Source organism: Peromyscus californicus, unplaced genomic scaffold, assembly GCF_007827085.1.
Source record: "Peromyscus californicus insignis strain IS unplaced genomic scaffold, ASM782708v3 Scaffold_17__1_contigs__length_78620276, whole genome shotgun sequence".
NCBI lineage: Eukaryota > Metazoa > Chordata > Mammalia > Rodentia > Cricetidae > Peromyscus > Peromyscus californicus.
The window spans coordinates 23602233-23615109 of record NW_026294469.1 but is presented as its reverse complement, the minus strand read 5'-3'; the positions used below and the strand labels follow the sequence as shown (position 1 = coordinate 23615109).

The 12877-nt window shown below is 45.8% G+C and overlaps 1 protein-coding gene across 1 annotated transcript; it reads right to left on the bottom strand.

Annotated features, from left to right (window-relative positions):
* Positions 1-3178: 3178 nt before the first annotated feature.
* Positions 3179-3602, bottom strand: LOC128112423 (cytochrome c oxidase subunit 6A1, mitochondrial-like). The gene has a single exon (XM_052741433.1). The coding sequence runs from the start codon at positions 3600-3602 to the stop codon at positions 3342-3344; it is 261 nt and encodes an 86-aa protein (XP_052597393.1). The 3' UTR covers positions 3179-3341.
* Between the last annotated feature and the right edge of the window lie 9275 nt (positions 3603-12877).

Here is a 12877-nt window from a genome sequence, read left to right as displayed (position 1 = left end):
AGTCAATTTTGAAGTCCGAGCCAGGAGCCTGAGCACTGGATAGTCCTGTGAGGCTACGCCTCAGTGAATCGGGGGCTTAGTTAGCCACTGCTACAAAAACAAAAGGTGGCACTACTCTGCCCTCCTCAAAAATCAACACCAACCAGTTTTACTAAATTAAAACCACGTTATACAATCAGCATTAGCTCACGAGTCGCCTCTGTTCTCTGGAGTGCTCAGTCAGTGTCCTCTGATGAACACCGGAGACCCATGGTAGGTAACTAAGAGAAAGGTCTACGTTAACCTTTCTATTATGATTACTTCTGCATATGGTTGTTTTGGTGGTTCTGGGATTCAGAAAACTCCAGAGGGACTAACAAAGACATTGGAACCGTCTTGCCAGAAGAAACTCTGGGAAGTTGATGAGGGGGACGTAATGGGCTTCACACATTCCTAAGAACACACTGCACTGCCAGACATCATTGCAACTGAGTAAGGCAGGGTTAGAGGCAATTCAATGCCTGGAGAAGGGACGCACGTGAATTCTGTGTTGGCTCATTGCAGAGAATGGACACCCATCTCCACCCTGCCACCACTGCCAGCAATTAGAATCTAGGCCTGGCGAACATGATCTATCTTGGTCCACTCAGATGAGGATGAATCCTTCCCACCATGATTGTGATCCCACTGTCAGGGGAGAGACAAACTCTTATTTTACTTAAGACATAGTTACTTTGGCTTTTTGTAATAACTGCAGAATCGACTTCTCAGTTAACAGTGATAGTTGTGAGGGACAGTTTTAAGTCCTAAATAAATTCAAACATAAACTTCAGATATTATGGTGGCAAAACCAAAGTTACATCTTAGGGTGGATTGAATTCATTTGCAACTGTGGCCTCCGGTTTCCAGTCTTGTCTCTAAAACCTGGACTCCAGCTCTCTAAGGCTGCCTCACACCACACACCCCTTCCTCCTTGTTCTAGGAGCTCTGTAAGACCCCTCACACCACACACCCCTTCCTCCTTGTTCTAGGAGCTCTGTAAGACCCCTCACATCACACACCCCTTCCTCCTTGTTCTAGGAGCTCTGTAAGGCCCCTCACACCACACACCCCTTCCTCCTTGTTCCAGGAGCTCTGTAAGACCACTCACACCACACACCCCTTCCTCCTTGTTCCAGCAGCTCTGTAAGACCCCTCACACCACACACCCATTCCTCCTGGCTCCAGGTACTTGGAGCATCCCTCCCAGGTTGTTGTGTATACAGTTTCCTTTTCTGAAATTGAAACATTCCACCCTCAGGGAAGATCTTTATATAGAAAGGTAAACAACTCAAAAGAGCTTCCGGAGAACAAAATCCTCCAATGGCTGGGGCTTATAACTGTAATGAAGCCACGGGCCTTTTGGGGGACTCTGGGATACTGGCAGACTTTCAGACCCCATCTTGCCTAAGTTGTCCGTCCTCTGTATAACTTGATACAGTGTTCCATGGGATCGGGGACAGAAGGGCTCAAGAGGCTTTTGGGCAGGCTAAGATCCTTGTGTGCCCCACCACCCGAGCGTCCCCTTTTGTTACGAGTCACCAGATGTTCAAAAGGTCATAACTGGTGGCTTTGACAGAAGCAACAGACTGTGGTAGGATTTTGTCAGTAACATCGTCAGGTATCATATGCATCTTACCAGACCATAATACTACAAGAATTTTACAGCTGTGCCTGGCCCTTTTATCCAGTGTAGATTGATCTCCCATGCAAGTTCCTTTAGACGCACCTGTATGTCTCTCTAATGGCTCTCCAAATCTGCAAAACACTCAGAGGGTAGCATTGTGTCATCTATATAACAAAACCTTTTTGAGAAGATGGGCAGGACAAGGCAACATCTTGAGCCACCATCCCATAACCAACAGCGGGGTTACAAAGATAACCTCGGTAAAGCCCTCTGAAAGTCTGTTGTCTTCTGTTCTCAGCGGTATCCGGTGACCCCAGAAGTTCATGACTAAGAAGACACTAAGCAGGGGTTAATACAGCATGGAAAGGTTCCTTCAATTTTCTTTTTTTGAGACAGGGTTTTTGCCTGTAGTCCTGGCTGTCCTGGAATTCACTCTGTAGACAAGGCTGGCCTTGAACTCACAGAGATCTGCCTGCCTCCCGAGTGCTGGCATTAGAGCCACATGCCACTGTCACCCCACCTGCCAATTTGTATCAGTTGTTTCCTCCACAAATCAAGGTTGGGTACAAAGCATGAATATGAGGTGCTAACTTAATTAGCTCCCTGTAACCCTCAGTCATTTTTCTGAGCCATTATGGTTCCCTATCCTGGAGGTCTTCTACGGAGCCTCCCTACATTTCTCCACCCGTGATGAGCCCAGTGGGTCTGACTTATCTGCTCAGACCTACCAGGGCCCAGAGGGAACAAAGCCCTGCTCTCCTGTGGGAGCCCACAGAGGCTATCTAGTGAGACCTTACTCAGGGTCAGAGAATCTGAGCTTGCTTTACCCAGCAGGGCTGCATAAGCAGATGATTTGACTATGGGCATGGTTACCAGGTGTTTGGAAGGGTCTCCACTTGGCTGTACGTTATTGCTTTGATCTTGCAAGGGAGAGGTCTTTTGCCTCTCCCCTTGGCATTGTTTAAAAAGCCCTTTTGAATAAAGGAAGAGGCTGTTAGGTATTGACCCAGGCCCTCCTGAAGCTATCCTGTGTTTCTGTCTTTCTTCTCATCATCTAGGTCTATCTGTCTATCTGATATTTCCTCATTCCTCTCTCCTCCACCCAAGAGCCCTTCGATAGGTGGGAGCTGGTCTCCCACGGACTCCCACACTCTCCCCAGCTGCACCTGCTGCCTCTGTGGGTCAGAGTGACCCTGAGTTGGCACTGTGGTTGTGGCTGTAGCTCTTGCCTCTCCATGCCTGATTGTTGGGGAGATCCTGACTGGGCAAACCATCTCCACCTCTACTATAATCTTTTGTCGGAGGTAAAAGTACCCTCCATAGTCTGGGGGAATAGTAACCCACCCCTGGGACAGGCTTGATTGCCATCACCTGTACTATTCTATCTTCTATGACCTGCTCCTCAGGCTTTGATGCCTTCCAACAGGTCCTTAGCACACAATCTGGCTTTCTTTCTTTTTTTCTTTCTTTCTTTCTTTCTTTCTTTCTTTCTTTCTTTCTTTCTTTCTTTCTTTCCTTTCTTTTTAAGTTTAAGTTATTTATTTAAGCCATCTCCTCTTACGAGCAAAGGGATAGAAGATTGGTGTAATGGTCACCATTTGATACAAGGAAAGATGCTCTTTCATGGTTCACACAGAGTAATGGTCCACACCAGTGCTGTGGTCCCTTCCCGTCTGGGGGAAGATCCAGGTTCTCTTTACTCATCTTCATAGCCAGTCGGAAGTGGGTTCGTGTGAGGGTTGTGGAACAGGGTATGGTTACCATCTCCCCAGGGGAAGGGCTTGGTCCTGATGCGGAGATTGGGGTAGGTGATGAACTCAGCTCTCTCGTGCTCTCCTCGCTGCGAGGTGAGGAAGGCGTTGAGCATGCTCATTGCCACCCTGGGCAGCACCACGAAGTAGGTGAGGGCCTTCCACATGCGAGCTGAACCCTCCTCGCCGTGGGAGCCACTCAACATGGGCCACCGTACCCGGGAGGGCCCGGCCCAGCAGCCCGGACACTGAGACGCACACACCACCGCCACCATCTTGGAACTACCACAGTTTGGCTTTCTATCAGTTCCCCCCCCTTAGGAACTCCAACTCGACACAAATCTTGCCACATTTGTCTTCAAGAACCCAGTCAGACTTCTCCCTCGGCTTTACCTTTTTCTTATCTCTAGCTTGATCTTTACTTTGTGGACTCTACACAGGCAACCTCTGCCGCTGCTGCCAACGGTCTCAACCCTTATGCACTAATCTTAAAGACTGTAAATTTTTCTCTAAACCTTTAGCTGTTTCCTCAGCATCTCCGTATTCATGGGGTAGACCCCACTCATCAAGCAGGCCTGCCACCCCATACCACATAGACAAAGACTGCCCTCCTGGGATTCTTCCCACAGACACTCCTAATCCCAATGGCTCACTCAGCTTTAGTGGCATATCTCACTACCTATAGCAAGAACCATGCAACCAGTGTCACAGCACAAAGGCACATGGAAGGACCACTGTATTGGAATTTCCTCTGTGATGCCCCCCCTCAGGCTATTCAGCCTCAGCTGCATGCCTTGCTACCCATAGTCAGGACCATGTACTTGCTCCTCCCCAGCTCACCTTTGGTTCTGTTGTGTCCCTGTTTGGTCATCGTTATGTTGTGTGACAAAACTTTTCCTGGAGGGAGGCTACATACATGTCTCTTCGCCTCAGATAGGGAGCCCATGACAGTCCAAAGTACAGATACTACATGGGTGGAAAAAGACACTCCCAGAGGCCATAAGGTGATTACATGAAAATCCCAGTGCCAGGGGTGGACTCCCTTCCTGTGAGTTGTTGGCGGGGAAGTCCTTGAGGCCCCGCAAACCATAAAAGCTATTGCTACTGCTGTTGGTTACATGCCAAAACTAGACAGTAGGATCCTATTGCTGAAGATTCTGCATGTGCATGCTTTGACTGTAGGACATGGAAAAAATTAAGCTGGGCCTGAACTGGAAACTTCCAGCCTGCTGGCTGGCTTTTATAGTGGCAGAGGTGGGCATGTAGGCTGTTGGCAGAGAACTGTGTGCTAAAACACCCACATGCCAGCCAGATGTACATGTTTGTGCAATAGTGGTTTGGCTATCAGGGGTAAGACCAACAGCCTTTCAGTTGGATGTAAGGCCTCCTCCACAAGAGGGAGTTCACATCTGGTACTAGAAGCCAAAATAACATCTTGTGACTTGGGGAGGTCATAGGTACCAATGGGGAAACAATTTCTATGGTTTTCCCAGATGGATGTGATGTGCCTGTCAAACTGCCTTCTAAACCTGTGTACTTGCACCCATAGATCACCACTGTTGTCAGCCTCAACTCATAACCACTGGTGATGCTCTTGAAAATAAGTAACTATTGCTGTGGCTTAAATCTTAGCCATAGGTAAACATCTATAGTCACCCCCTCCAAGGCTCAGAGGTCATTGCTAAAGGGGTGGTGGTGGTGTATAAAAGCCGTAGGAAGAGATGGCACGTTGTGTAACAGTTTCCTCTAAAATTACAACATTCCACCCTGCAGGGAAGTTCTTTAAAGTGGAAAGTAAACAACCCTAAACAGCTTCAGGAAGTCCCTAAAACTAACTAGATTCACTAGGGCCCTCCTTGCCGGAGCAAACAATAAAAGCTGAAAGTCCTGCTCAGAGAAGTGGAGTAAGGAGGCAAAAATGAGTCTCTGACAAACCAAGCAACAAAAAACACCCAGAAAAGTCAAGTGACAAAGAAGACTTTTTGAAACCAGAACAGCTTGCCTGGAAGAGACAAAAACCAGCTGAGCTGCCTGGAAGAGGCATAGACCAGTGTTACTTAGAAAAGACATTCCCCAACCTGTTGAGCTGCCGGCAGGCTGTGCGGGATGCTCCAGGCTTCCAGCTTTGTGAGCTGTCACCCATGCTAGGTGGGCATTGGTGATGTAGCTGTCTTTGAGTCATTTCTGCTCCTGTAAGTAAACCCTCACCCATATTCCTGCAAGTAACTCCAGTAAAAGTCACTGGTTCATCAAGTTGGACGTTGGTGGTATCCATACTTTGGTCTGTCATGGGCTCCCTATCTGGGGTGAATAGACATGTGTATAGCATCTCCCCCAAAAAAGTTTTGTCATACAACACACATCCCAGTAGACATTCCCCTGCCTGCCAGATGTTTGCAGAGTCTAGACCTGGGGGTGGCATATGAGCACATGGTTTAGCTTTTTCATTATTGAATGGCTGCCTAATTGTGAAGATAGGAAGCCAGAAGTTTATGAGGTGCCAAAAGAAAAGGGCATCGAAGGCAGACTGAAGAGAAAGTGCCTCTGGGGAGGGCGCGTCCAGAACCATTCTTACGATTGTGTGGGTTGTGTGCTCCACACGCTCTTGAAGAGAGTGGAGATTTATCGATTCTGAGATTCTCCCAGCAAGTGTTTGTGGAGAGTGAAGGGTCTCTTTTCCTAATGTGTGCACTGAGAGCATTAATGTTAGGTGGGGGTAACACTCAGGCTGGGGCTAAAAACCGGAGAGTGGGAAAACATCTTGAAGGCAGAGAGAATGTGCATTGTTTGCAAAAAGCAGAACATTAACTTCCCTTTGGTAAAAATCCAGGAGTCTGGAGTACCAGGAGTACTTGAGTTTTGTGTATTTGTTTTTAATTTTTAATTTTACTTATTTTTATGTGTGCATGTATATGGTGTGTGTGTAATGTATGTGTGTGTATGGTGTGTGTGTGTGTGTGTGTGTGTGTGTGTGTGTGTGTGTTTGTGTGTGTGTGTGTGTGTGTGTGTGTGTGTGTGTTTGCCATAGCACACATGCAGAAGCTAGAGGGCATCTGTATGGTAGGTCCGACCTTCCTCTTTGTTTGAGGCGGAGTCTCTCTTGTTCACTGCTGTGTGTGGTGGGCTGGCTGGCCCGTGGCTTCCTACAGTTCTGTCTCTCATCTCCCAGTAGTGGCGCACTGTGATTTCAGATGCTTGCACTACCACGTCTAGATTTTCTGTGAGTTCTGAGGATCTGCATTCAGCTCTTCAGGCTTGCACACACCGGGCCAGCTCTCCAGACCTGGGCCTAAGGCTTCATATAGGAAAAAGGGTTGTATACCTAGCTATTTTTACAGCCTTTGGGAAAACAACAAAGGAAAGATGACATATGCCTGTTAAAGGTACGTGGTTGGAAAGTTCCTGAGATGCTCAGTTACCGTGCAGAAAATCCTACACACCAAGATGGTGAGGGGATGGAGTGGAGAGACTTCCAGTATCCTATTTAGACCATTTTAAAAAAGTTTTATTTTGTGCCATTTTATTTTTAAGAGAAGCGGAAACTATCCTATATTTTAGATATTTTCAGAAATTGAGAGGAGTGGGAAATGATAAGATTTCACTAAATTTACCCTGATGTGATGTTTGTAAACACTATGTGACAGTCTGTCTCAGTGTTTTGAGTCAGTTGCTCAAGTCAGGTTAGGTCCTACAGCCAGGCTTTGCTGGTGAAGCACTATTTTTGAAATTGACATTAGTTGTCAATATTTTAAAAAAAGTTTGGGGGCTAGAGAGATGGCTCGGTGATTAAGAGCACTCGCTGCTCTCCCAGAGGATCCGGGTTCAATTCCCAGCACCCACATGGCAGCTCACAACTGTCTGTAACTACAGTTTCGTGGGCTCTGATGCCAATACACATAAAATAAAATAAATTAACAAAAAAGTTTGACCGGGGGAGGGGATGTCTCAGTGGTAAAGCATTTGCCTACCATATGTGAAGTTCTGGATTCAATTCCTGTGCCTTTCTCACATATACACACACAAGAAAGGCTTTGAAGGGCAGAGGATGTAACTCAGTGATAGAGTGAGTGCTTGCGATATGCAATTCTAGGACTGATTCCAAGCATCCATCCATCCATCCATCCATCCATCCATCTATCTATCCGTCCATCCGTCCGTCTGTCCTCCAGTCAATGAAATTAGCACCTGATGCTTCAGTTTTGAAAACTGGAAACTATAACATGGGACTCAAGTTCTTTTGTAGGAGGAGTACAGTAATGCAATGGTTAATCTTTACATCAACATGGCTAGATTTAGAGCCACCTAGGAGACACATCCCAGGTTGTGTCTGTGAGAACATTTCCAGAGAGAGACTTATTTGAAGAGGGAAGACCTACCTTAAATGTAGGTAGCACCATTGGCTGGGGCCCCAGACTGTGTGTGTAGTGTGTGTGTGTGTGTGTGTGTGTGTGTGTGTGTATAAATCAAGCTGAGCCATTCATCTCTCTGCTTCCTGACTGTGGACACAAAGTCAACAGTTGCCACCATGTTCCCACCACCATACCAGCCCCACCATGATGGACTGTACTCTCTGTACTCTCAGACTGTGAGCCCAAATAAATCCTCCCTTCCTTACACTGCTTCTGTTGGGCATTTTGTTAAAGCAAAAAGAAAAGTAACTGTCTTATTTTGGGTTTCTGTTGCTGCGAGAAGACATCATGACCAAGGCAACTCTTACAAATGAAAACATTTAATTGGGGTGGTTTTAGAGGTCCAGTCCATTATCATCTGTTGTGGAATATTATTTTAAGGTGTGTTACTTTTTTTAATCATAAACAATAAAATTCACTGTATATTAAATACATGTCATATATGCTGCTTGAAGATACATGTACATAGCTTACATACTACGTACATTGAGCCAAGGATACCTGAGAAGGCAAACAAAATACATTCTAAAGAAATTATAACACAAAGTATTATAGACATAATAACATAATCACATACACAGAAACAGACCCACAGTCCGTGGCTTTGGTTGATGTTCTAGGCCACATGCCCTATCCATAGGGAGAAATATGATTGTAGTTTCAGTGTATTGTTAATCAGTGAAGTATCCCTTGAGCATCCATGCCCATTTCTGTCCTCTGTGCCCTGGAAGGAATGAAGAGATGGAGCTGCCATCCCATCTCTGGGTAGCTCTCAAAGAGTTGGCAGTGCAGGCCTCATAGAAAACAGAAGAGCTGCTTGTGACCTTGACCAAGGATTCATGGTGGCCCTGGGGTGCTGCGGGGCCTGTGGGGGAAGAAGATTAGACCTGAATTGACTGAGAAATATTAATTCTTTCCTTATATTTTATTTATTTCATGTGCATGTGTACATGTATGTGTGTGGCCCCACGTGGGTGCCACATTATGTTTGGGGAGGTCAGGGGGTAACTTGTGGGAGTTGGTTCTGTCTTAAGGTGTGTTACTTTTGTTTATGTTGCATTTGTTTAGCTCTGTGAAGCTGTGTTACTGTGCCTGTCTAAAACACCTGATGATCTAGTAAGAACTGAATGGCCAATGGCAAGGCAGGAGAAAGGCTAGGTAGAGCTGATAGGCAGAGAGAATACAGAGAAGGAGAAATCTGGGAGAGGGGAGAAGAGAGAAGGGGCCAGAGAAGGAGGAGGACTCCAGGGGCCAGCCACCCAGCTACATACACAAGATATGGAGTAAGAGTAAAAATTCATAGAGAAAAGGAAAAGCCCAAAGGCAAAAGGTAGATAATTTAAAGTTAAGTAAAGCCGGCTAGAAACTAAGCCAAGCTAAGGCCGGGCATTCATAATTAAGAATAAGCCTGGGTGGCAGGCCCCCTAAAAGAGCAAAAACAAACCACAACAACAATCATCATGGTGGGGAGCATGGCAGTGTGCAGGCAGACGTGCAGCTGAGAGTCCTACATCTTACAGGCAACAGGAAGTTGACTGAGACACTGGGCGGTATCCTGAGCGTAGGAAACCTCAAGGCCCGCCCCCACAGTGACACCCTCCCTCCAACAAAGCCACACCCACTCCAACAAAGCCACACCTCCTAATAGTGCCACTCCCTATGAGATTATGGGGGTCGGTTACATTCAAACTACCACAGTAACCAACACAAATAGTTTTGCTTTTCAGGGTTTCAGTTACTTGCAGTCAATCAAGCTCTGGAAATACTTTTTAAAATTTTTAGAAGATAAGGTAATAAGTCAGAGATGTTTAATTGTTCAACATTCTCAGTAGTATGATGAACTCTTGCATTGTTTCTCTCTAGTCTGTTTAGGATGTGAGTCACCCCATTGTTCAGTGAACCCATGCTATATATGCCATCTGTCTGCTAGTCACTTAGTGGACATCTTGGTCATCAGAGCAGCTAACAGCGCTTTGCAGTATGTCACAGTGTGTGTGTTCAGGTAGCCCTATTTTACCTGACAATGGCCCTTGTCTTAGTTAGTGTTCTTTTGCTGTGAAGAGACACCATGACCATGACAACTCTTATAAAGGAAAGCATGTAATTGGGGCTGTCTTACAGGTTCAGAGATTTAGTCCATCATCATCTTGGTGGGTAGCATGCAGGCAGACATGGTGCTGGAGAAGGAGCTGAGAGCTCTATATCTTGATCCTTAGGTAGCAGGAAGCGAACTGAGACACACTTCCTCCAACAAGGGCATACCTCCTAATAGTGCCACTCCCTATGAGCCTATGGGGGCCAATTACATCCAATCTTCCACATTCCACTCCCTGGCCCCCATAGGCTTGTAACTATATCATAATGTAAAATGCATTTAGTCCAACTTCAAAAGTCCCCATAGTATATAAAAGTCTCAAACTTGTTTAAAAGTCCAAAGTTCAAAGTCTATTCTGAGATTCATGCAATTTCTTAACTGTAATCCCCTGTAAAATAAAAATAAAAAAGCAGCTCACATACTTCTAACATATAATGGCACAGGATATACGTTACCATTCCAAAACACAGGGAAGGGAGAATAGTGAGGAAATACTGGACCAAAGCAAGACCAAAAACCTGCTGGGTAAACTCCAAATTCTGCATCTTCATGTCTGTTGTCAAAGCTTTCTTCAGATCTCCAATTCCTTTCAGCTTTATTGACTGCAACACACTTCTTTCTCTTGGGCTGGTTCCACTCCCCGTTAGCAGTTCTCCTCAGCAGGTATCCCACAACACTGGCGTCTCTAATATATTGGGGTCTTCAAGACAGTCCAGGCTTCACCTTCACAGCTTCACACAATGGCCTCTCTGGGTCTCCATGCAGGGACACCCCTGACACATGCCTGGCTTCAGTGGCTTTCCTTAGCTGTGGAGGGAGATTCCATAAGCCCTTTCTTCTGTCCTTGACTCTAAAGCCATAACCATGTGGCCAAAGCTGTCAAGTTCTGCTGCTTACTGGGGCTGGAATATGATCCCCCTTGTTCAATTACATCTTCACCAGCTTTCTGTTTTCCATGGTTTTCTTCACTGCCTAAGCTTGGCTATCCTGGAACTTGATCTGTAGCCCAGGCTGGCCTGGAACCCAGAGATCTGCCTGCCTCTACCTCCTGAGTGCTGGGATTAAAGGCCTGTGTCACCTCACCCAGGTTTAAGCTGTTCTTTGATTCCTTTTCACAAGTTGAAAGCTTAGCTGGGTGGGATCTTGCCCCGAGGTCTCCACGCCTTTCGTTCCATTTAACATCGGGATTTCCTTTACTCTGTTTATCTCCTTGAACACTTAGCTCCATTCCCTTCCTGGTGTCCCTTTTCTCCTCAAATTGTACATTTTGTATTTTTTCTTCCTCAGCTTGCTCCTTTTCATTATAGATCTTTTGAGGGTGAACACTAATAACCACATGACAGAGTCAATACTAAGCTGGTTTGAGATTTCCTCTGCTACTGGAATTAATCCAAAACTCTTCACTTTAGCCTCAGGTAGGCCTTTTGGACAAGGGCAAAAAGCAGCCACATTCTTCACCAAATTATCACAAGACCAGTCTCTAGGGCCACATACTGACATCCTTCTCCTCTGAAACCTCTTGATCTAGGACCCCATCACCCTCAGCATCATTGTCTTCTGTGCTTCTACTAAGATGGCCCATTAAGCCCCACTTAAAGTGATTCAATTGCTTTTCTAATCCATAGTCCCAAAGTCCATATTCCTCCAAACAAACACATGGTCTGGCCTATCACAGCAATGCCCCAGTCCCTGGTCCCAATTTCTAAGTTAGGGTTTCTATCGTGGTGAAGAGACACCATGACCACAGTAGGTAAATTTTTAAGTGAAACATCAATTTTTAAGTGGTTATTATGAGTCCATTTCCAAAACATTGGCTTTTGTAGTAATTCTGTTAGGTTTGCTGAACCTAGCCTTGTTCTTTATTTTGTTAAAAACTTCTGTCTCCAACTCTTTTATAACAGAAAAGATGATTTTTCCTGGTGACCTGGTTTTCGCTTACCAGCTTTTTCAACAACTTTGTGATTTCCTCAGGAAACCGTGTTTGATTCTAAATGAAATACTGAGGTGTTTTATCAGCAGGTTACACACTAAGTGTCCTAAAGGCACTGACTTAGGAGTCTTGGAAGACAAAGGACCATTGAAGGGAAACCTGAGGGAAAGGCTACAAAGTGGAGAGCAGCTGAGGTGGTTTTGCGGCTTCAGCAGAAGGAAGACGGTGGGAATCCTGAGGGAATAATGTAATCTTGAGTTTTGCTGGCATGGCAGAGTACAAATTCAAATGCAAATCTCTTCTAAAATCCAAAGAAAACCGTCTAATTCAGACTTTGGAGGGGAAACTTCTTTGATTCTGGTTGCATTATTTTTCTGTCATTTTTCTTTGTTTAATTGTGATTCTGTTCCTTTGTGTAGGAGCTGGAGCAGAGAGGGATGCCCTCAAGTTCTGCAGGCTGGCTGGTGCCTCAGACATAAACGAGAAAGGCCTCCCAGAAGGCCCTGTATGTTTTTAAAAGCATCAGTACAATCTTAGTTGCCATATCACACTGTCTTTTATGCCCTGGATGCTGTACGTATCATTTGTCGGTAATATCTGCTCCCCGAAGACAAGTCATGAAGAGAGGATTCTATAGAAACACGCGGGAAGAGCCATGGGATTCCTAAGTGGATGCCCACGATTGGAACACAGAGCCACGGGATTCCTAAGTGGATGCCCATGATTGGAACACTGCAATGTCAGTGTCTTCGGAACAGGTAGGATTCCAAATTTCTTAGAATGGGCTGGGGAAGCCCAGGAAACAAGGCTACCCGGGATCAAATTATGAAACAGCTAAAATTAGAAAAACCCTTATTCTCACCTTTTTGGCTGTTTGTTCTCAGGGTCCCCATGCTTTCCGGGATGTCCCAGGATTCTGACCCACAGGGCCTGCCAAACTGTCTCCTCCTTGCAGGGTGGTAGGCTCAGAAACTTCGTCCTTCCCCAGGAGGCTGGGAGCCACCACAGGGCAAGGAATGTTTTGTTTCTTGCTGTTTATGGCCCAGC